The following is a 23,449-nucleotide window of genomic DNA, read 5'->3' as shown; positions in this document are numbered from 1 at the left end:
ATGCAGTATGTTTTTGAACAGTTTGATTCAGTTTTGCAGTGCTGTGTTTTTGCACTCTCATCCGAGTGAACGCTTCCGGTATGTGTGTCCGCGCTGCACAGTCATATGCGCTGCATACTGCCAAAGCTTATGTTGTATTTATAAGCTAAAATAATAGCGTCCAATTAAAGTTCCCTATCTTACTCGTTTTTGTAGAGTTGCTACTGAGTTTTGAAGTCACCAAAAAGTAGTGTCACACACAGGCTAATCATGACCGATCATTGTTTACATTATCAGTCATCGCTGTTACTTCAGAAAACTTGCGCACATCGCTATTAATAGTCATACTATGTATTAGGCAATATGTAGCTAACGTTGTTGTAATGCTTAAATATAACAATTAATTTGAAATAACCCAATAAATTAATTAAATAATTCTTACTGTTTTGGATTCAAGACAAGTCTGGGGCTGTCCTAAATTTAAGAAGTTATTTACGATGATTTTTAAGAAGATTCTTTTCAAGAATTTGAATTCTTCTTCATTTTTGTCTTAAGAACAATCTTAAGAAAAAAAGATAAGAATATTCTTCTTAAGAAGAATGTTTGGGAATACAAAATATTCTTAACTTTTTTCTTAAGTTAAAAAATAAGAAGAAAATGGCAGTTAAGAAGAAATTTCTTCTTAAGAATGTTTCGTGAATCCGGTCCCTGGAGGGGATGTAGGTTCGTAAAAGTGAGTGGAAGTAGGAGGGTGCTGAGCCTGTGGTCGTTCTGTATGCAAGCATCAGTGTCTTGAACTGGATGCAAGCTGCCACTGGTAGCCAGTGCAAGGAGATGAAGAGAGGTGTAACATGCGCTCTTTTGGGCTTGTGATCGTAGAAATGTCAAACAAGCACTACTCTACACTGCTCAAAATTCACATTTGAATAGTCAGTAGCAAATTCTTTAAATATCGAAATGTACTTACAGGCTGCGAGTCAGAAGCACCAGCCGGGGGTGAAAACTTTTTGAATTTGAAGATCAAGGTAAATTGTACTTAATTTGTCTTCCAGGAAACATGCAAGTAGCTTCTGTTGCTTCCGAAGGGCAGTACTAAATGGAAAAATAATTATATTTCTACAAAATAAGAAAAATTTGGACATCTTCATTCTGTTCAAAAGTTTTCACCCCCGGCTCTTAATGCATCGTGTTTCCTTCTGGAGCATCAGTGAATGTTTGAACCTTTTTTAATTGTTGTGTTTGAGTCCCTCAATCATCCTCAGTGTGAAAAGGTGGATCTCAAAATCATACAGTTACTGCTGGAAAGGGTTCAAATATGCAAAAGATGTTGGAAAACTGAAGATTCTGCAGGACCTGGAGGATTTTTCTGAAGAACAGTGCTCAGTTTAACTGTTCAGAACAAACAAGGGACTCATGAACAACCATCACAAAACATCGTAGATCATCCAGGTAACCACACACAGTATTAAGGACCAAGGGTTCCCAAACTTTTGAATGGGGTTATTTTAATAATTTCAGCAATTTTTTTGTCGCAGACCATCGGCTGTGCAGGATTGTGGCATCTGAAGTGAGTGAAGTGAAATACTGTCAAGTATGGTGACCTATACTCGGAATTTGTGCTCTGCATTTAACCCATCCAACGTGCACACACACAGCAGTGAACACACACACACCGTGAACACACACCCGGAGCAGTGGGCAGCCATTTATGCTGCGGCGCCCGGGGAGGCTTTTGAATATTCAGTGATTACTATGGTAAATGACGTCAAGTTGACCGCTACAGTGTGGTGGACGGCTTGCGTATAGCGGTCCATAGAAACAGTCGCTAATGTACGTATATATATCTACGGTGGTCACGCTGAAAGCAACAGATTGGCCAATGGAGCACTGTAACTTTTTATAATTTTTTTAACTTTTATTTTGATAATGAACAGGCTGCAATGTCGCAAAAATTTCTGTGCGCACGATGTGGCCATACCAACGCTGGTTGGTTATACAGATGCAAGACATCATTCAAAACTGTCAAGCTTTTGCAAAACAAATAAAACTGTAAATAAAACTGTAAAGCTTTTGCAAAATGAAGAAAACTACTTTCTGCTGTCTCGTTTTCCTTTCCGAGAACTTTGGAACGCATTCACAATGAACCGTAGACCTAACAACATTTTTTTTCTTTCGTTTCCTTAATCTGTAAATGATTTAAGTGAAATATATTTAGTGTACAGGCATACATATTCCTTTTTATGTAAGCCTATAGTTTTATTCTGTTTTCTCTGTTCACAGATGCGCTGCAGGTGCACTCTAACGCCGGTGCACTGCCATTGCGACCATTTGCACATTCCGTACTACTTGAATTCCTGATTGGTTGACAGCAAATTTCAAATATTAAATAGAACGATAAAATAACGTTATTAACTGGTTAATGGCCATTTAAAATTTTAGATTCTGTTCGGAAATATAACATTTTATTTTGTTTCGGTTTCTGGTTCTGTTCCAGTAAAAATTTAGTTTGTTTCCGGTTTTCGTTTCTTGAACCCGTTCAGAGCCCTGGTCTTAACTTTTATAAAGAATATCTCTTTGGGTTTGAGACTTTAGTCTTTGCAACTTTAGGCATCTTATCTATGCACGAACAGCTTTCAACACTCCAAAGAGAAAGGAAAACTTGAAATCGCATCATATGACCCCTTTAATGGCAATCCCATGTTTCAGGAGGTAGGGATTTGCATGGGGTTTCAGAGGGGGGTGGGGTGATTTGAGTTCAGGGCTCTCACAGCCAGGGGGAAAAAGCTGTTAAGCAGTCTGGCGGAGCGGGCTCTGATGCTCCGGTACCACCTTCCTGATGGTAGGAGCTGGAAGAGACTGTGGGAGGGATGGGTGGAGTCCTTCACGATGCTGTTGATTTTGCTGGAGCATCGTGTAAGGAAAATGTCCAGGATGGAGGGGAGAGGGGCACCGATGATCTTTGCAGCTGTGTTCACTGTCTGCTGGAGGGTCTTGCGGTCAGCAGCACTGCAGTTCCTGTACCAGACAGTGATGCAGCTGGTCAGCACACTCTCAATGGTGCCTCTGTAGAATGTGGTGAGGATGGGTGGAGGGAGACTTGCTCTTTTCAGCCAGCGGAGAAAGTGTAGGCGCTGTTGTGCCTTTTTGGAGAGTGGCATGGTGTTGGTGGTCCAGGTGAGATACTCTGTGATGTGCACCCCCAGGAATTTAGTGCTGCTGACTCTCTCCACAGTCGAGCTGTTGATGGTCAGTGGGGGGGGTGGTCAACCGAGTTTCTTCTGAAGTCCATCACAACCTCCTTTGTCTTCTCCACATTGAGGGACAGATTGTTGGTGCCACACCATTCAGCCAGCTGTGCCACTTCTTCTCTGTAGTGCGTTTCATTGTTGTTGCTGATGAGACCTACCACTTTTGTGTCATCAGCAAACTTGATGATGTGGTTGGAGCTGAACTTGGCAGTGCAGTCGTGGGTCAGCAGTGTGAAGAGCAGCGGGCTGAGCACACAGCCTTGTGGGGCCCCTGTGCTCAGTGTGGTAGAGCTCGAGGTGTTGTGGCCGACACGGACTGACTGAGGTTTTCCGGTTAGAACGTCCAGTATCCAATTACACAGGGAATTGTTAAGGCCCAGCAGGTTTAGTTTATTTATGAGCTGTTGTGGGATTATTGTGTTGAATGCTGAGCTGAAGTCAATGAACAGCATTCTAACATAGGAGTCTTTATTTTCTAGGTGGGTAAGAGCCAGGTGGAGGAAATTGCATCGTCCGTAGAGCGGTTTGGACGGTATGTAAACTGGAGCGGGTCAAGTGTGTTGGGGAGGCTGGTTTTGATGTTGTGCATGACTAGCCTCTCAAAGCACTTCATCATGATTGGAGTCAGTGCTATGGGACGGTAGTCATTGAGACAGGACACAGGTGATTTCTTTGGTACCGGTATGATTGTTGTGGATTTGAGACATGTGGGGACGACTGCCTGGCTCAGCGAGGTGTTGAAGATATCTGTTAGGACATCTGTCAGCTGTGCAGCACAGTCTCTCAGAACACGGCCAGGTATGTTGTCAGGACCCGCAGCCTTGAGTGGGTTAATCCTAGATAGGGTCTTCCTTACGTCGGCTGGAGACAGACAGAGCGCTCGGTCGTTGGGAGGTGTGGGCAGTTTTTGTGCAGGTGTGTCATTCTGCATTTCAAACCGTGAATAAAAGTGGTTGAGTGCATCGGGGAGGGATGTGTCCTCATCACAGGCCTGTGGCGGGGGCTTGTAGTCAGTGATGGTCTGAATGGCTTGCCACAGGCTCCGTGTGTCTCTGTTGTCTGTGAAGTGGTTGTTGATTTTTTGAGCATATGACCGTTTTGCATTTTTGATGCCACAGGACATACAGGCTCTTGCTATTTTGAGGGCTGCTTTATCTCCTGATCTGAATGCTTCATCTCTGGTCTTTAGCAGCCCATGAACTTCTGCTGTCATCCATGGCTTCTGGTTTGCACGTGTGGTGATGGTCTTGGTGACTGTCACGTCATCAGTGCACTTTTTGATGTAAGCAGTCACAGTTTCAGTGTACTCATGCAGGTCTGTGTGGTTGTTGTAGGTGGCTGCCTCTTTAAACATGTTCCAGTCTGTGTCCTGGAAGCAGTCCTGCAGTGCTCAGGTGGCATTGTCTGGCCATACTGTGATCTGCTTTTGAACCGGTTTGGCAAGTTTGAGAAGTGGTCTATATGCTGGGATTAGCATAACAGTGATGTGGTCTGAGTACCCGAGGTGGGGGCGGGGTACAGCCTTGTAAGAGTTCTTTACTGTTGTGTAAACAAAGTCCAGTGTGTTGTTTCCCCTTTTTGCAAAGTTCACATGTTGGTAGAACTTTGGCAAAACTGTCTTTAAGTTTGCGTGGTTGAAGTCACCGGCTATGATGAAAAAGCCGTCTGGGTTTTTTGTTTGTTGTTCACTGATGGCGCTATACAGTTCACGAAGCGCGTCATTAGCGTTTGCACACGGGGGTATGTAGACCGCAACAATAACAATGACCTTGAACTCCCGCGGCAGATCGAACGGTCAACACTTCACAAACATAAACTCCACCAGCGATGAACAGTGTTTTGATAATACCACAGCATTGTTACACCAGTCTTTGTTGATATACACACACAAGCCACCTCCGCAGGTCTTACCAGACAGTGATGAATCTCTATCCGCTCATAAGTTGGTTAGCCCGTGCAGCTGAATGGCGGAGTCCGGGATGTTGTTGTTTAGCCATGTTTCAGTGAAAACAAACACACAACAATCCCTTGCCTCATGCTGTGTAGACCGACTGAGTTGAATTAAGTCCAGTTTGTTTTCCAGGGAGCGAACGTTTGAGGGCATGAGTGTTGGAAGAGCCAGTCTTGTGGGGTTAGCTCTTAGCCTAGCTCGTATACCTCCGCGCTTACCGCGCTTCCGTCCTCTCTCACACCGCTTGCGACGCTGTCTTGTGCGGGTAGCGTCAGTAGGCGAGGCCGCGGTCTCGAGGTCCGGCTTCAGCAGTAAACAAAGGCCTCGTAGCTTCTCAGTAGCCGCCGGCGAGAGTTTATGTTCGTATGCGTTACGGATATCCAAAAGACTTTGGCGATCATAGATGAGTTCTGGGGTGATTTCCTTATGAGTTAGCAGTAAACTGACACTATTTGAGACGAACAGACGATATTAAAAGACATAAAAGCACCATCTTTGGGACCCGGAGCAGCCGCTGCATCTGATCGCGCGGCCATCTTAGTTGACTACACTATGTTAAAATAGCAAGATTTTCTGCTATTTATACTACTTATTACAAATAGTGGCAATTATCTGCACCTCAGTAATGTAGTACATTATAAAACAGTACGCAATAATAATGTACTGAGTGTAAATTATAGTTTTAATTCAAATTATTAAATGGATGCCACCTCATTGGGACAATAAAGCCCTCCCTACACCTACCCTAACCCTACCCTATACTTTATTTTCAACTTTTTGATTATTTCTTTCATTTTTATTGAAAATAAATGCCTTTCCAATGCCATATGAGATTTGAAAAGGGAGAAAAAAAGTTCTGCAAAAGGCAGGCTCGAACTTGGGTCGATCGTGTCAAAAAGCACACGCCTTACCATTTACGCCACTGAAATCGATACTAAAGTGGCATCTGTTTTTAGTGTTGACTAACCAAATCACACATTAGTGGGCGCAATTAGTATAAATAGCCTTTGCCAACAAGGCGGGCTATTTGCACTTAGTGTAAACAGACTCTCCGTTGAAAAAAAAAAAAAAAAAAAGGCTTGATCGGCCTCGATCACGATCATTGAGATCCCGGTCATTTTTATGTTTTTTGATGTAAAATCTTGATAACATTATAAGGGGACCTCAGAGAACAGTACAAAATAATAATAAAAAGGCAGTTCATGACCCCTTTAAACAATAAGCCAATTCATTTTGAATAGCATCTTTATTGTTGCTAGGTTTTTTGGGGGGTATTTGTATTGAAATCTGAAAAATGATCATGATGTTGTATACTGCATAACACTACATTTCATAATTTGAAGCCAACTATTTAATCCGCATCCTTATGCATATCCATACATACACATTTCTCATTACATTCATTATATGCTATAAACAACATTTTCTCCCATGAAATTCAATACAAACCAGGACCTTACAGCATAATGATGTGCTGAGTTTTGCAGAGGCATACAAAGTTTTGTTTACGGTACATGACTGCAAGGATATGCATGCCGTCAACAGTTTTGTGCAAACCAAAACAAATGTAGCAGTCAGCTAAATTATTACAGCACTGAATGCAAACTTAATGTTGCTGTCATGGTCTTACTTTCAACATAGTGCAGTTTATCTGATCTACAGTATGTGTTTACATCTTCATTTTGAACCATTTTTGGACTTCAAGATCTGCAATTTGTGTTGTTGTCTTGAACAAAGCATTTTTGTTTAAATGTCCCCTTTTCTTAAACTGATCTAAAATTGCAAATCGCACAAGTTGCACTGGTTTAGGGAAGCTGGGTTTGACAGATTACCGTCAGCTTGTAAAAAAGGGTCTAGTAGAGCAAGCTGCGGTTAAGCCTGAGAGGTGAGACACAGAAACAGACCACAGAAAGAGCCAGAGAATGGGAAAGAGGAAATGGCTTTTGATAATACCGACACATGAAAACACAGACCATTTCCCTGAAAAGGCTGCTTGACTGTCCCTAACATTATTATTTTTATTTTGCTGATGATATTCAGAATAGTACAGGATGGTGTACTGAGACTGGTATACTATTACCAGAGCACTAATTAATAACTATTCTAAGAATATATTTGTGATATCATCAACTTTCAAAATTAGAATCATTTTAATTATCTGTCTTGTTTTTAAAGAAAACAAAAATACCAATTTTATTTTAAATAATAAGAATATGTGACCCTGGACCACAAAACCAGTCATAAGGGTAATTTTTTTTTAATTTATATTTATACATAATATGAATGCTGAATAAATAAGCTTTTCATTTATGTATGTTTTTTTTTTAAAGATAGGACAATATTTGGCTGAGCTACAACTATTTGAAAATCTGGAATCTGAGGGTGCAAAAAAATCTAAATACTGACAAAAATCGCCTTTAAAGATGTCCAAATTAAGTCCTTTGCCGTGCATATTACTAATCAAAAAGTAAGTTTTGATATGTTTACAGTAGGAAATTTACAAAAATATTCATGGAACATTGTTTATTTAATATCCTAATGATTTTTGCCATATATATGCATAACGCAAGCAACGCCATGAACTGATACCATTCATAAGTTCAATAGATAAGTGTCTGCCAAACACATAAATGTAAATGTACATTAAAGTCACAATGAAGTGGAAGTAGCAACATCTTTTCTTGTATAGTGTGTATAATTGTAGTGAAATGGATTTTCCTTCTGACTATTGTAGATTTCATTTCAAACTGTGTTATTTTGAATCAGCCAAAACAGTATAGCTTCAAATAACTAAGGATCATCACTGGTGATAAGTAAAAAAAAAATATATATATTATTTTACATAGGAAATTACGTCATAGATTGTTGCCAGGTTGTTGCTAAGATTGCACGTGTTGATAGGTTTCTAGAGTATTACAGATCAAAGTATGAGCAATGGCAAAAATGAATCTGCCAACTATCTGCTGGCATTGCCTAATTCATGTTGCAACTTAATATCATTGCATAAACAAACACTACTAACTGAGATGCTTCTCACATGATAAGTCTCAAAAGAGTGGAAACCTACAGTTCAAGCATGCATGACATTCTCCTCTCTGAGAAACAAATCTGACATTTAAGTGATTTTGTTTTTGCCAGGTGCAAGCTAACGACTCAACAAGCCAAACATTCGGGACGCTTTCATTGCAAAATATTTGCATATGTGCATATGCACGGCCTGGCCCGGATTCTGATATCCAGACAATAAAAAAAAGCAAAAACAAGTTATGCACAACAGGCTGCACTACACAATCAGTCTCAAATCCACCTACACGCTGCAATGCTGTGGAGAAAACATCAAAGCAGCTCATTAACACCACTGATATCGCAGCGCTCTTATCTGTCTGCCTTACCTCAGTGTAAATACCCTCATGAGAATAACAAGGGCAGAGGCAAACCACAGATTAGTTCTCTCCTCTTCAACCATCTCATCCACAGACTGGAGCAGCGGTGTATCGTAACTACCTCTTTTCTGAGAAGTTTATTTGTGGCCGATATGCATCTTATATTAAAAAAAGGGCACGGTGAGACTGTAGCGTTAGACTGACACCTTTTAGGTGATCAACAGAAGCGAAAACATTTAACAAGCTAATTGGACACAGGTGTCACTGTAAAACTGACACATTGATTGAAGTTTCCTTGAGGTAGGGGAATGTTTGGCCAGTTTGATGTAGCCATGACAACTCATTTGACATCAAGTAAATATCAGATCGAGGCCAATAAACCTCAAACTGCTTATGAAAGAGAGAGAGATCTACCAAATACCTGTAACTATTGAACAGAAATAAATGGCCTTTAAACTAAATAACCTTTCACACAAGCTTTTTTTTTTACGTGACAGCAAACAAACTTGCTAGTACACAAGAAAACAGAAAATGTGCAAAATTATTGATAAAAATAGCAACTGCAAACACAGTGATATAACTTTAGTTTGATATAACTTAAAGCATGACGTCACCACACACTGTCAAGGTCATTGGAAGGACATTTAGAGCAATATTTGTATCGACTAGGAGTCACTTGTTCCCATAAAACCTAATAAATGGTTCATGGCTCAATACAGCATCCTGGTTACCTATTGCATGCACATCCAAATGAAGAGGCCAACTGGCGAATGTACTCACTGAACTCTTGTGAGCGCTCTGCTCAGTCTGCACGGTGAACACTGACAGGTCTCCGTTCAGAACGGCATCAGCCAGAGAGTGGACAAGCGGCTGGTAGTGGATGATTAGGAACACCTAGAGACAGCGGGACATCACATGTTGTCACCTAACCACAGCTCACATCGTGTGTATTGTGGCTATTCTACTCATTGCAAGTTTCAACAAAACTGAAGCACTGTACCTGTGACAGCAGGTAGAGAGACACCTGAGGGTTGATCTTGCGCTCATCAGACTGGAAAACAAAGATTGTTATTATGCGGCATGAAAACTACATAGTTACATGCTTGGATCACTATTATATGCATACACTACCATTCAAACGTTTGGGGTCAGTAATATATATTTCTTTTTTTAAGAAATAAAATATCTAGATATTAGTATGTTATTCAGCAAAGGTGCGTCAAACTGATCAAAAGTCACAGTAAAGAATTACATTTTTACCACAATTTCTATTTCAAATAAATGCCGTTACTTTGAACTTTCTTTTCATCTTTTCTAATGTTTCAATGGTTTCCACAAAAACAGTTTTAAACATTGATAATAATAAGAAATGTTTCTTGAGCAGCAAATCAACATATTAGAATGATTTCTGAAGTATCATGTGACACTGAAGACTGCATTAAGTGTATTTTTCTATTCAACATACTTTGGAAGCCATTATACATGGTACAAAAAGAGTCATAAATGCACAACAGGAGTAAGTAAAAGAATAACTCAAGTCAATACAGTGAATTTATATTGAAAGGGGTTTGCAATAATGTAGCGTACAGATTTTCTTCCCTCACCTCCAATGGTTATGCAAAGTTAGCCCGGAATAGGCAAGGCAAGGCAAGGCAAGTTTATTTATATAGCACATTTCATACACAGTGGTAATTCAAAGTGCTTTACATAAAAGAAAGTGAAATAGACATTAAAATCAATAAAAACATGGAAATAAAAATAATAAAAACAAGGAATTTTAAAATTATATAGAAAATGATTTAAAATAAATTTAAAGAAAATGATTGTACATAAAAATTATTGCAGTCAGTTCGGACATATAGCACAGTGCTCATTCAACAAATGCACAGTTAAACAGATGAGTTTTGAGTCTGGATTTAAATGTGGCTAATGTTTTAGCACATCTGATCTCTTCTGGAAGCTGGTTCCAACTGCGGGCCGCATAATAGCTAAAAGCTGACTCCCCTTGTTTTGTGTGAACCCTTGGTATTTCTAACCGACTCGATCCTAATGATCTGAGTGGTCTGTTCGGTTTATATTCAGTGAGCATATCAGCAATATATTTAGGTCCTAGGCCATTGAGTGACTTATAAACGAGTAAAAGTACTTTAAAATCAATCCTAAATGTAACTGGAAGCCAGTGTAAGGTCCTGAGGACTGGTGTGATATGCTCAGATTTTCTGGTTCTAGTCAGAATCCTGGCAGCAGCGTTCTGGATGAGCTGCAGTTGTCTAATGGTCTTCTTGGGAAGGCCGGTGAGGAGACCATTACAGTAATCCACCCTGCTGGTGATAAAGGCATGAACAAGTTTCTCCAAGTCTTGATTGGAAACAAAACATCTAATTCTTGCAATATTTTTGAGATGATAGTATGCTGATTTAGTTACTGCTTTGACATGACTACTGAAACTAAGGTCTGTCTCCAGAATCACCCCAAGATTTCTGACTTGATTTTTAGTTGTTTGACCCCTAGAGTCAAGATATGCATTCACCTTGAGAACTTCATCTTTGTTTCCAAATGCAATGACTTCAGTTTTCTCCTTGTTTAACTGAAGAAAGTTCTGGCACATCCAACTGTTAATTTCATCAATGCATTGGCAGAGGGAGTCAATGGGGCTGTAGTCATTTGGAGATAAGGCTAGGTAAATCTGGGTATCATCAGCATAGCTGTGATAGGCAATTTGGTTCTTCCTCATTATCTGACTTAGTGGGAGCATATACAGGTTAAACAAGAGCGGTGCAAGAATTGAGCCTTGTGGGACTCCACATGTCATGGCCGTCCACTTAGACTTATGCTCTCCTATACTCACATAATAACCTCTCCCTTCTAAGTATGATCTGAACCATATGAGTGCCATCCCAGAAAGCCCAACCCAGTTTTCCAGTCTCTCTAGAAGTATGTTATGATCGACAGTGTCAAACGCAGCACTAAGATCTAGTAGTACCAGCACTGATATTTTGCCAGAATCAGAATTGACGCGAATATCATTTATTATCTTAATGAGTGCTGTCTCTGTGCTGTGATGTGCTCGGAAACCAGATTGAAAATTGTCCAGGTATCCATTTGACTTTAAGTAGTTGTTCAGCTGATTAGAAACTACCTTTTCAATAATCTTACCTATGAAAGGAAGATTTGATATGGGTCTATAGTTGCTCAAGATGGTGTTATCAAGATTGCGCTTCTTCAGAAGGGGCTTAACAACTGCAGTTTTAAGGGAGTTTGGAAAAGTCCCAGAAAGAATGAGGCGTTCACCACTTCTAAGAGATCAGCTTCTAAACAGTTAAGCACATTTTTGAAAAAGGATGTGGGAAGTGTGTCAAGATAGCAGGTTGAAGATTTAAGGTGCTGTACTATTTCTTCCAAAATTTTGTTATCAATTTCTTTAAAAACACACATAGTCACTTCTTTTTTAAATTGCGGTCGAATCTGTGTGACCTCTGCATAACTTGAGGATGTGCCAATCTCCTTTCTGATATTATTGATCTTCTCAGAAAAGAAGGAAGCAAACTCATTGCATTTGCTGTCGGAGAGCATTTCACTGGGAATCTGACTTGGGGGGTTTGTCAGTCTCTCAACAGTCGCAAAAAGAGTGCGGGTGTTGTTTAAGTTACTGTTTATAAGGTTTGAAAAGAAAGTCTGTCTAGCTGTGGCTAGTTCCACATTGAAAGCATGAAGGCTGTCTTTATAGATGCTATAGTGAATTTCGAGTTTCGTCTTCCGCCACATCCGCTCAGCTTTTCTGCATTGTCTTTTCATGCTCTGAACTGCTGTTGATTTTCTCCAAATTGATTTTTGTTTCCCCGTCTTCTTGCTGACCTTTATCGGGGCAATATCATCAATAACATTCTTAACTTTTGAGTTAAATGACTCCAGGAGAAGATCAACAGAGTCTGCAGAAATGCTTGGTGTTAATGATATTGCCTCCATAAATAGCGTACTAGTGTTCTCGTTAATGCATCTCTTTCTGATAGAGACAGATCTAGATTCAGTGGTGACTGAGATAAATATATCAAAGAAAATACAGAAGTGATCAGATAGTGCTACATCCTTGATTACAATGGATGAGATGTTTAGACCTCTACTGATGAGTAAATCTAGGGTGTGTCCACGATTGTGTGTGGGTCCGTGCACATGCTGAATCAGGTCAAAAGTGTTTAAAACAGTTATAATTTCTTTTGTAGTTTTGATTTCTGCATTATCTATGTGAATATTAAAATCCCCTGCAATAGCAAAACAGTCAAACTCTGAGGAAATCATTGATAACAGTTCAGTGAAATCATCAACAAAGGCTGGAGAATATTTTGGAGGCCTGTAAATAATGATAAACAGGGTGCGTGGAGCACCGTGGAGGCCTGTAAATAATGATAAACAGGGTGCGTGGAGCACGTGGAATAAACACTAGCCTACTGTTATGTTATGTACTGTATGTTAGTTGTTTTTCAGATATGTGCTGTTGTGTCCTCACCTGCTCTTGACTGACCAGAGAGTACACGTATAGGGGAAGGAAGAGGCGGTTGAGCAGGTGGTCGGTCAGCACGTCATTGAGAAACTCACAGTTGATGATGATGATGTCATTCAGATAGTGAAGATGATCCAGGTGCTCAGCTACCAGATCACTTAGTTTTCCTCGGTTTTTATGTCTGATGAGAATGGGTAAAGATAGGAAAAAGTGCAATATTTTAATCATAAACATTACTGAGCAGGCTATGTTGTGAATTCAGATTTTCAGTGATCAAATGTGGTCTGTAGTGACACCTAGTGGTGTGGTGGTGAACCGCACATAAAATGGTGTCACAAAAACCTTACTCTTCATCAGTCTGCACACATTTGTCCAGCTCGATGACATGGCTGCCTATGAACCAGACTAAATTGGAGAAGTATGGCACAGCTGTTTTGTCCCGGATGTAGTGTAGCATATGCTGGTTGTCCACTGCGGAGCAGAACCAAAAAGAAACACGGTTACTCACGAACCGGCAGAGAAACAGGAAACCATACAGTCATAGTGACGTGGGAAAAGAACTGTTAGGTTTAGTGTAACTAATAACACAACAGCGCCAGACTTACTGGCGGTAAGTGGTCTTTAAAAAGCAATAGGGGTTAATTACAGAGCAATGTGCAATGTGATTGGTCAGATGTTGGAGGGTTATGTTAAATGACATTCCCTAAGCAAAGTCGCTAAACGAAGCTAGTCATGTACTAAGCATGAGAGAATTAGATGTTGTGAAATGTATCTAAACTTATAAAGGCTCACTATGTAATAAATAGTAACAAATAAACATGGGTCTAAGTGGTCAAAAGTCAAAAGACCTTTGCAAGTGCCACTAATAAACTGAATATGAACAATGCTCAATGAACCTCCAGCATCTTTTTAAATTGGAAATTAAAACACACAAATACAACTGATATTGCCAAAAATCACCATCAAAGCCAAACAAGAGGGTTTAAATAAAGGCACCAATGTGTGAATTGTATTTTTTAACTCCTATCAGTGTGTGAATTGTAAACCTGTGTACACACAGACAAAAGAAGCAACTGTGAAAACAATAAAAACTGTTCAAGAGATCATGCAATACAAGTGGCACAAGAGAGTTCTGAATTTAACCAACTTACATGACACTGGAATAAGGCACACAGGAGTCACCATAGAGGGAGAGGGGAAGAACAGACAAAGGGTTAAACAGGATAAGGGGACTGAGCTAGTGGAGCTCTGGGCCCTAGAAGCCCAAAGATGAAACCATCACACCACCTAGTGGCTGGTACTAAACCTGCACAAAAGAGCATCTGGAACCAAGAACAGCCTAAAAACACAAAACATATCAACCAGATCCACGAAGCTGCCAGGACATGCTAAAAAGCAAAGCATACCACCCAACTGCTTTTTCTGACAATCAGGGATTTTAACTGCATTTATATTGTAATTAGCTATGTGATCTGCCATATCAAGAAATACACAGATTACAATTAAGCAACACTTAAAAATGTATGAATGTTATTGCATTACATAAAATCTTGAAGACACATGGTGCACTGCAGTCATGAAGGTTTCAGCAGACTCAGTCGTGAGATTTTTATGTGATGGTTATTGAACCAATAAATAAAAATAAGGCTGATATTTAAGACAAAGTGATCATGGGTGACCACCTTATTTCTATTTGGCCTAGATATTATTAAAATAATATTTTAACATTGATAAAAGAAAGTTGGCAGTAAGTAAACAAGATTTATTTGTGTTTATGTGAATGTATGTAACTATCTATTGTCTTTATGTTGGAAATGCAGACAGATCTAATCATATCCAATATATATTGGTTACTGAAAATATTACTAATTGAATTTTTATATGTAGACATATTATCCATGTAGGAGCATCCCTATAAAATATTATACCAACTGGCTTGTATTAAAAAAATTCAGTGCAATGACATTTAAAAACTTTTAAGTGTTGTTTGCATCTCTAAATATTATTTAGGGCCATTGAATGCACATTAACGTCAGTAACATGCACCGATGGCAGTTTGACTTCAACGACTTTAACGATCTCCATAGGGAACGACTGATTAGCTATAAGACGGACCGCAATTCAAGGGCAAATGCCAAGCAGATAGTAAGAAACAGTTAAGTCAGTTATTCAAGGTAAGAAGGATTTACATACAAGCTCAAGCCAGAGAAACTATCACCGAAAGCCCTTCAGTCTTCAGCACGTGACCATACCCAAGTGAAACCTCAGTGTGCCCGTGCATGCGTGTGGAGTCAGCAGCAATCACTAAATGTAAGTGTGTTACTCACAGATGGCAGAGAACAGCGTCAGCATGCCCATGCATCAGAGGCATGACAGAGCGATTGACAGAAGAGAGGAGGATCGGGCGGCAGCAGCAGCTGAGTCAGGGCTCTACTCACCTTTGTACACATTGAGTGTGATAGTCCTGACCGCAATCCTGACCATGCTCTCTGGGTGGTTGAAAAACTTAATGGCCTCCGTGTACAGGGCAAAATCATTAGTGTGCTAGAAGCATGGGAGACAGAGAGTGAGGCCGTCAGCGAGGAGGATTAGCTCAGAGAGAGGAGAACTGCAACTGGTGATCCCTGCACTTTTATTCTCTTATGTGAATCCAGTATGTCTACAAAGCAGAAGTAGGCACATAACATCACTGACACTGAAAAGTGTGCTGAATGCAATGCAACTGGGTATTAAATTGGCTTAAAATGTGTCTAATTAAAGCTTTTGTTATATATAGTTCATACACACACCGTGACTGCACCTCAATAAATTTGTCACTCTTCTCCTCTTGTTTTCTGTAGTGAAAATTTAGGCCGTATTGATATTGAATGAACAGCACGGTTCAAAAGTTTCAGGTAGGGAAGATTTAAAAAAGAATGTTTTTACAGTCTCTTATGCTTACCAAGGCTGCTGTATTTGATCAAAAACATAAACAGTAATATTGCGAAATATTATTACAATTTAAAATAACTATCATTTATTTTAATATATTTTTAAAATTGTAATTCATTCCTGTGATGGAAGTGAAGCTGAATTGTCAGCAATCATTAGTCCAGTCTTCACTGTCCCACAGTCCTTCAGAAATTATTCTGATGCACTGATTTGCTGTTCAAGAAAATTTTCTTGCTATTATCAATTAATATTTTTGTGGAAACCATGACATTTTCTTTTTCAGGATTCTTTGATAAATAGAAAGTTGAATGACACATGTAAAATATAAAACTTTAATGTAAAAAGTTTAATGTAAAATTAACCCCATATATTATATATACATTTTGTTATTATGCTGTAGTAAAAATATATTCATAGCTAAAAGTGGCAGGGCTCCTTATGAAAAAGAAGAAATATGGAGTAACATGAAAATACAGACAAAATACAAACTATTAAATGGTATTAAATTTATTTTGCCTGTGTTTGCAGAACAATTTTCAATGTGGCTCTTCCAATAATAATTTAGAGTTGGAAATATTTTTATAAAACTTTAAGAATATTTTATAACGTTTAACCCAAGTTTTACATAATATGTAACTATTTTAATGCTGATGCCTGAAATGCGTTTCGCTCCTATATTTTTTTATGCTGTGATATAAGATTTAGATCATTCATTTACTAAGTCTATGTCTACATTTGCTAATATTAGTTTGGCCAGAAATGGCAAAATTACATTTATATGTATAACAATTATAATGAGTTCATATGAGACTCATGTGACTCCTCAAGCAATGCGGTTGTCACTCCCAAAACTTCACTTTGTTAATGTGTCTATAAAACTAATTTATCTCATTCAGTTATATTACACTGACCTTGGTTTATATAGTAAAGGAAAAAGCTGATTTCATAAGCTTCATAAGTCTTTAACAGATTAAAAAGTAGTTTTAGTATATTTCTGTAAAAGGCTTGTCTTATTACGCACTGGTTTACATTTTACATTAAGAGAAAGTCAATCAGTGCAGCATCAGATCTCTCCTAGAGCAAATCCTTCCATGCAGGCCCTCTCTATTCCTGACACCAATGATTAAAAGCATCAAAGGTGCCACAGAATAAAGAACACATGACGGTTAAATACAACCATTTACAGTACACCAATAACTTCCCCCTATACAAAGGAGCCCCCAAACATTTCCGTCAAGGTCCGATCTACATAAAACAGTTGTAAACTTACAGCTGGACTGCATTTGTCCAAAATGAAATAAAATAACTGCTCAGGTTGCATGAACACACAGGAAACGTGGTTTTACAAAGTCACAGTGAGCTGTTATCTCTTCCTGGAAGTGCACTACGGTCTGTTACACACAGAATGCATGCGAGCCCACAAATACAAGCCCCCTTCTGCTTTCAGTCTATAAACTGTCATTTGAAAAATGACAGTTGCCCTAGTTAATGCACCTTACCTCATTGTAGAAGAAGTGCACTGTATGGTTGTTGAGTTTCAGAGACAAAGTTTTCAAAAAGGAGATATAGTAGGCCATAATTTCCTCATCAGAGAAGTCAAATTTATGCACAATGATGGAATTGACATGATTATTGGACAGCAAATAATCTAGAAAAGGAAAGACAACATATTATATGTTCAGGACATAAACATAAAATTAAAAAGCATAAAATTTTAACTTTGTCCAGGGGTGTACTCACAAAGAGAAGTCTCATGACTGATGTTTTCAAAAAGGATGTTGAGCGTTTGCAGAAGCTGGACACACACATACCGCCCGGATTTCTGCCGTAGTATGTTGAGGAAAAATGCAAACATGTTCTTTTCCAAAAAGAAGCTACAAAAAAAGAGCAAGATTTTGGGTTTGCCTATTTTAATGCAAATTTAACGTGGAAACACTGTCAAAACTGAAGGTGAAACTCACTCAAAGACAGAGCTGTCATTCTGATCGCCCCAGATGAGAATCTCAGTAATGGATCGGATAGTTTCCACCAGCAGATTTCTGTTGTGATCAGTCACTGTTGTGTTCTTTGTTAGGACGTGGTACATGTACCTAAATAAATAATAATAAAAATAATAATAATAATAATAATAATGATAAAAAAGAAATGCCACTTAAATGACACAGTACATTTCATATTATGAGCACAACGTATCATTTATTATAATTTATTTGAGATCGTAACGACCATAAATGCTTTCTGTATATTAGAAAATAATGTAAGTGACATATTAAATAAGACACTGCTGCTGCTTTTAGATACTAACCCAGCATTTCATGCTGTACGTCACAATGGCTAAAAACAGTGAACTGACTACCTAGACACCATTTTATGCATATATCCGAATGTCACATAAATGCTGTCTTGGTAGGCAGCTCACTAGGTTTGGACACCTAGCCTAATACTTCACATAGCCTACAGTTTTGCTCATATGTTCTCAGTTTTACATCGCGAATATATCGCGACATGAGTAATATGAATATTTACATTTCTAAACGGACTATTGGTGACTTTCCACATCATTTATAAACACTGACAGAGTTTAAAAAGCTTGAACTGCACTAGCTGAGCTAGCTAGCGAATTAGCCACAAAATGTCTATAAAAGCTTACTTCAAATGGTCCAAAGAATGAATGTTTTTGGACTTCCCCTGCCCTCCGACCCAGCTCCTTGAACGGCCGAACATTTTTCGGTTGTTCTGTTTCGCAATATGTATGTTTTTAACACAGTTTGCTAGGCGAATGGATCCATATCCGCCGCAGTGAAGGCCCAGAATCCTCACATGAAAACATACCTGTCGTCCTATCGCTCATGACAGCCCGAACCTCAACTCTAAGCCATTATGGGATTTGTAGTTTATTGCGGAAGCCATTACAGTGCGTTCGAACCAAGTCACCCGACCGTTACGGACTCAATTTCCCAGAGTTCCGTGCGAGTGCAACGGTTTTGGTGAACTCATGAGAAAGCGCCGTTTGTTTTTGATTTTCACGCGTTATAAAGCTCCGCCGACCCTTCAGATGATTTTTATTTACGCCTTTTCTTCATCGTCGGTCTTTTAAGATCACACGGGATAGCCCTAATGTCAAATAGCAGCGCCTGGCCTTGGCGCATTCAGACATGCTTTTCTTCACTAACTTGTTTGCTGTATAGTGGAAACATACTTACGTTGAACGGATTGCAGGGGAAATACTGCGGAAAAGGGAGTTGTTTCACCGCGTGTTTGAGTGAAATGAATGGATTGACGCTTCCAAACTAACCTGTCTCATATAAAGTGTGTTTAAATGCTTTTAATTCGCCCAGTCTGCTCAATGAGACTGAAGCATATGTTTTGGAGTCTATGACCCACTCAGTTTACTCTCGCTTAGATTCAGTGGAATCGCTAATCAACCAGCTTCCATATATGTTTTATCTCGGCCTGTTTTTTGTCAATGTCTTAATTCTCTACTATGCCTTTTTAATGGAATACATAGTCCTTAATGTAGGGATAGTATTCTTGCCAGAGGATATGGACCAGGCACTGGTGGATTTGGGTGTACTTTCTGACCCAGCCTCAATTCCGTACGACACAGACATGGAGCTGGATGTTTTTGAGGGATATCTGGAATAAACAAACCATGACTGACACTTCCAGCCGAAGCTATCTTGGGGAAGTTGTCTTTTGGCTGACTCATTTGGTTACTGGAGAACCATTGTCAAAGGGAACTACATATGATCTCTGCAGACATAAAAAGATGCTGCAAAGGTCACCTTATAAAAAAGTGACTTTCATGGATAAGTAAGTAGTCAGTTTTTAAATAATGAGTCATACTCAAAGAATATATGTGCATTAAGTATCGTGTCTCCACAGGCTGTCCTGGCTCAGGGGACTGACCTGCAAGCAAGCCATCGTGCCACATGGAATATTTACCTGGAACAGATAAGCCAGATGCACCGTGTGGTTTTCAATGGGACAGCCAGCCAGTGTCTCTACAGAGATCAAATTCAGGCACTAACCACTACTGTGGATATAAATATTACATTAGCCTATTTATTTTTAGTTGGGCATTCAGCACTCATGCAGGATTCTGTGTCAGCCCAGCAAGGGCTTGTTATTACTCTCTAGGCAAAACCCTTATACGTGGTCAGCCTCGGCATGTTTTCGTTCCCTTTAACACTATTTAAATGAGCAATACGTCATGAGACAAACAGGGTGTCTGAATCAGTGTTCTGGGTTTTTCCTAAAAGTCTCAACTTATGAACCGCATATTTGTGACCATCTAAGAATGATATATTTGATTGAGGTTCGTTTATCCACTCAATATATATTTAATAAATGATTACTTTCACTTTGTGCTGCCATGGTGTCATTTTTGACTTTCAAATATCCGGTGCCTTCGTGTATAGCATCAGACTTTTACTACAACAACTGACTGTGAAATCACAATTGTTTGCTTAAAAGATAAAGGTCGGGAACCAAGATCTAGTTTAAATTAAACACATGTTGATTTCTTAGAAATGTTCTATTTATAATTGTTAGTTTCATATGGTTTTGAAAAACCTTTAACCCATTTTTACGAAAGGTTTCAGTTCTGTGAATCGTGTGGCATGGGTTCATCAAGTAAAAAGTAATGTACTTGTAGTGAAATCAGCATGGGATAGCCTCACATGGGGCACTACTAAATGTAATGATTTTAGATTTAAGTAGCACCACCAGTGTAATGGCTTTGAGCTTCAATATTAATATTAATATTTAGTTTTGGCCATACTATTTCATGGGGCACCTTCCAGGAATTTCACCTTGACAGTAAATAATAATCATGAAAGATTGTTGAATAAATGATAAGAAGCTGTACTCTGACCAGTCAGAAGGATTTGTGAGATATTGTTAACTTGTAGAGCCATCTTACTGTATTATCAACGCAAGGAAGACACAAGTGTAATAAATGGGGTTTTATTAAAAAATGGCTACTTGTTTTGTGAAAGAAATGCCAAATTTGTCAACACCGTCAGATGTCACCACCATGAGATTTTGTGTTCCAATGATATATCAAAATAATGAAATGTGACTCTTGAATAAAAGCTTTTTAAACAATAACATACTCCCTGTTTGCTGTGTTTGTTTTAATACAGTAAATTGATTCAATGTATTTGATAGTTAAAATTCAGGTTTTCGTCACTACCGTCAGTTGAATATTTTGATTACATTTCAAATGTCTGACATCTGTGCAGAAGCTTGTGTTTGAGGTTGCTGTGGCAGTTTCCAAATTCATTTCTTGCAGAACCTCCTTGTTTCTCAGTAGTACAACAACAGCAGTTTAGCACATCTTGGGCTAGCTTACTTAGCACAGTGTAACTTAGCAGCTCTTGGCTTACTACATTTAACTTAGCATTCTTTTTCTTGAAGAGAACCTTTTAATCTTTCCTGAGAAGAAGGGATTTGCAAGTTGGCGCTTTATAGACCCAGCATTTGGATTGGCTGATGCTGTCAGAGGTGGCCTCTCTGGTGGTATGGCCTCTCTGGCATGAGGTCTATTTGCATAGCTTAAAGTCCATGATTTAGAACAATGTCTTTATAGTTTTCTCTATGCATAATGCACTTTCCAAACCAATTTCAGATTAACTTACATTGTGCTGAAAATATGAAGACAAAACATCATAAATGGGTGATGCTGAATATTGACCCATGCATGCATTATAGCTACATACAACCCGAATTCCGGAAATGTTGGGACGTTTTTTTAAATTTGAATAAGATGAAAACTAAAAGACTTTCAAATCACATGAGCCAATATTTTATTCACAATAGAACATAGATAACATAACAAATGTTTAAACTGAGAAATGTCACACTTTTATCCACTCATTTCAAATTTGATGCCTGTTACAGGTCTCAAAAAAGTTGGCACGGGGGCAACAAAGAGCTAAAAAAGCAAGAAATTTTGAAGATGTTTTGGAAAGTACTGTGAATGCTGAAAGGTATATAAAGGTTTTAGAGCAACATGTGCTCCCCTCCAGAGGACGTTTATTTCAGGGAAGGCCTTTTGTATTTCATTAGGACATTGCAAAACCACATACGGCATCAAATTTGAAATGAGCTCATTTTGTGCATAAAATTGTAAAACTTCTCAGTTTAAACATTTATGTTATCTGTTCTATTGTGATTACAATATTGGCTCATGTGATTTGAAATTCTTTTAGTTTTCATTTTATTCAAATTTAAAAAAACGACCCAACATTTTCGGAATTAGGGTGACCTAATTGATTAGGTCTTTGCCCCAGACATGTCCTCTTTTTGCACCTAAAAATGCATCCTGCCAGGATTTTTAAATCGCCCGAAATGTCCAGGATTTGGCTTTTGCTTTTCGCCATTCATTGTGTGCATTTTTGTATTAAAGCACTGTACGGGACTGTTTTCTTAATCCCCCTCCTGCTAAATAGCTGAACATATACTTGTTTAATAAGTGACACTAAGCTTGCATTTTAAAATCTTAATTTGAATGTGGCAAATTAACATTTTTATTTTAAAATCTTTATTTGAATATAGTAACATAATATCATGCTCTACAATATTTATATGAATAAATCTCTGACAGAGACCCCTGCCCTATCAGCCAATCACTATATGCATAATTAGTAAGCATCAGGCCCGGATTAACACAGTGTAGTGCCCTAGGGTGACCACATTTGAAGTGATCGCCCTCGTCGCCATCATCCTTAATAAAAAAATACAAATTCTTCACGCTAGGGTGTCGGCGGTGAATCCAGTGGAAAGAAATCCCCCACAACTAACTGCAAACTGGCGTTCAGATCTTTTTTACACAAATTGCATGGGAGTTTACCAAATACCCTGACCTGTCCTTCCTTCCTGGTATTGTAGTAATGTTACAAACAGTAATTTGTCCCTTAAAAAAAATAATAATTAATAGTCAGTCGTGGCCTAGTGGATAGAGAGTTGGTCCGGCAGGGATTGTAGGTGGGGGAGTGAATACCCAACACTCTCTCCACCCTCAATACCTCAATACCACGACTGAGGTGAGACCCTTGAGCAAGGCCCCGAACCCCCAACTTCTACCCAGGCGCCGCAGCATTGGCTGCCCACTGCTCCGGGTGTATGTTCACTACTGTGTGTGCACTTGGATGGGTTAAATGCAGAGCACAAATTCCGAGTATGAGTCACCATACTTGGCCACACATCGCTTCCCTTTCCCCTTTTTTCAAAGTTTTGTCACCGGTGAATGACATGAATGCTGCCAGCTAAATGGGGCTTGTCAGATATTAAAGAAATTAGCACCAGATGCCAGATTAACACCAATAATTTGGAGGTATCTCTGATTTTGTCTGTTCTCTCATTTTTATCAGAGTTCCTTTTCAAATATCTCAACTGAGTTTTTTTTATATTGTGCTTCAGATTACAATTAATTTATGAAATATGCTTAAAACAA

At 38.9% G+C, this 23,449-nt stretch overlaps 2 protein-coding genes across 11 annotated transcripts in view; one reads left to right on the top strand and one right to left on the bottom strand.

The window, feature by feature from the left end:
- Positions 1–18,859, bottom strand: part of clec16a (C-type lectin domain containing 16A) — a 67,456-nt gene extending 48,597 nt beyond the window's left edge. For 6 of the 10 annotated variants that reach the window (XM_079376708.1, XM_079376710.1, XM_079376707.1 and 3 more), the window contains exons 1-9: positions 18,641–18,835; positions 17,952–18,080; positions 17,731–17,864; positions 17,490–17,638; positions 15,498–15,603; positions 13,407–13,530; positions 13,066–13,240; positions 9,562–9,612; positions 9,342–9,455 (exon numbers count right to left, since the gene is read on the bottom strand). In XM_079376708.1, the coding sequence (XP_079232834.1) occupies positions 9,342–9,455; positions 9,562–9,612; positions 13,066–13,240; positions 13,407–13,530; positions 15,498–15,603; positions 17,490–17,638; positions 17,731–17,864; positions 17,952–18,080; positions 18,641–18,714 (1,056 nt within the window). In that variant the 5' untranslated portion in view covers positions 18,715–18,835. Of the gene's footprint in view, positions 1–9,341; positions 9,456–9,561; positions 9,613–13,065; positions 13,241–13,406; positions 13,531–14,210; positions 15,604–17,489; positions 17,639–17,730; positions 17,865–17,951; positions 18,081–18,640 lie in introns of those variants that run through there. The other 4 variants (XM_079376712.1, XM_079376711.1, XM_079376705.1 and 1 more) reach the window with 4 other exon arrangements.
- Positions 18,860–19,225: 366 nt separating this feature from the next.
- dexi (Dexi homolog (mouse)) lies at positions 19,226–19,773 on the top strand. Its single transcript, XM_079376860.1, has one exon. It carries the CDS (start codon positions 19,366–19,368, stop codon positions 19,633–19,635), a length of 270 nt encoding a protein of 89 aa, XP_079232986.1. The 5' UTR covers positions 19,226–19,365; the 3' UTR covers positions 19,636–19,773.
- The last annotated feature ends 3,676 nt before the right edge of the window (positions 19,774–23,449 follow it).

The sequence above is a fragment of the Barbus barbus genome, assembly GCF_936440315.1.
Source record: "Barbus barbus genome assembly, chromosome: 3".
Classification (NCBI taxonomy): domain Eukaryota; kingdom Metazoa; phylum Chordata; class Actinopteri; order Cypriniformes; family Cyprinidae; genus Barbus; species Barbus barbus.
Note: the sequence above shows the minus strand (reverse complement) of the source record. Positions and strands in the feature narration are given on the sequence as shown.

Excerpts from the sequence above, each read along its gene's own strand:
- dexi (XM_079376860.1), top strand. The coding sequence starts at position 19,366 with ATGACCCACTCAGTTTACTCTCGCTTAGATTCAGTGGAATCGCTAATC.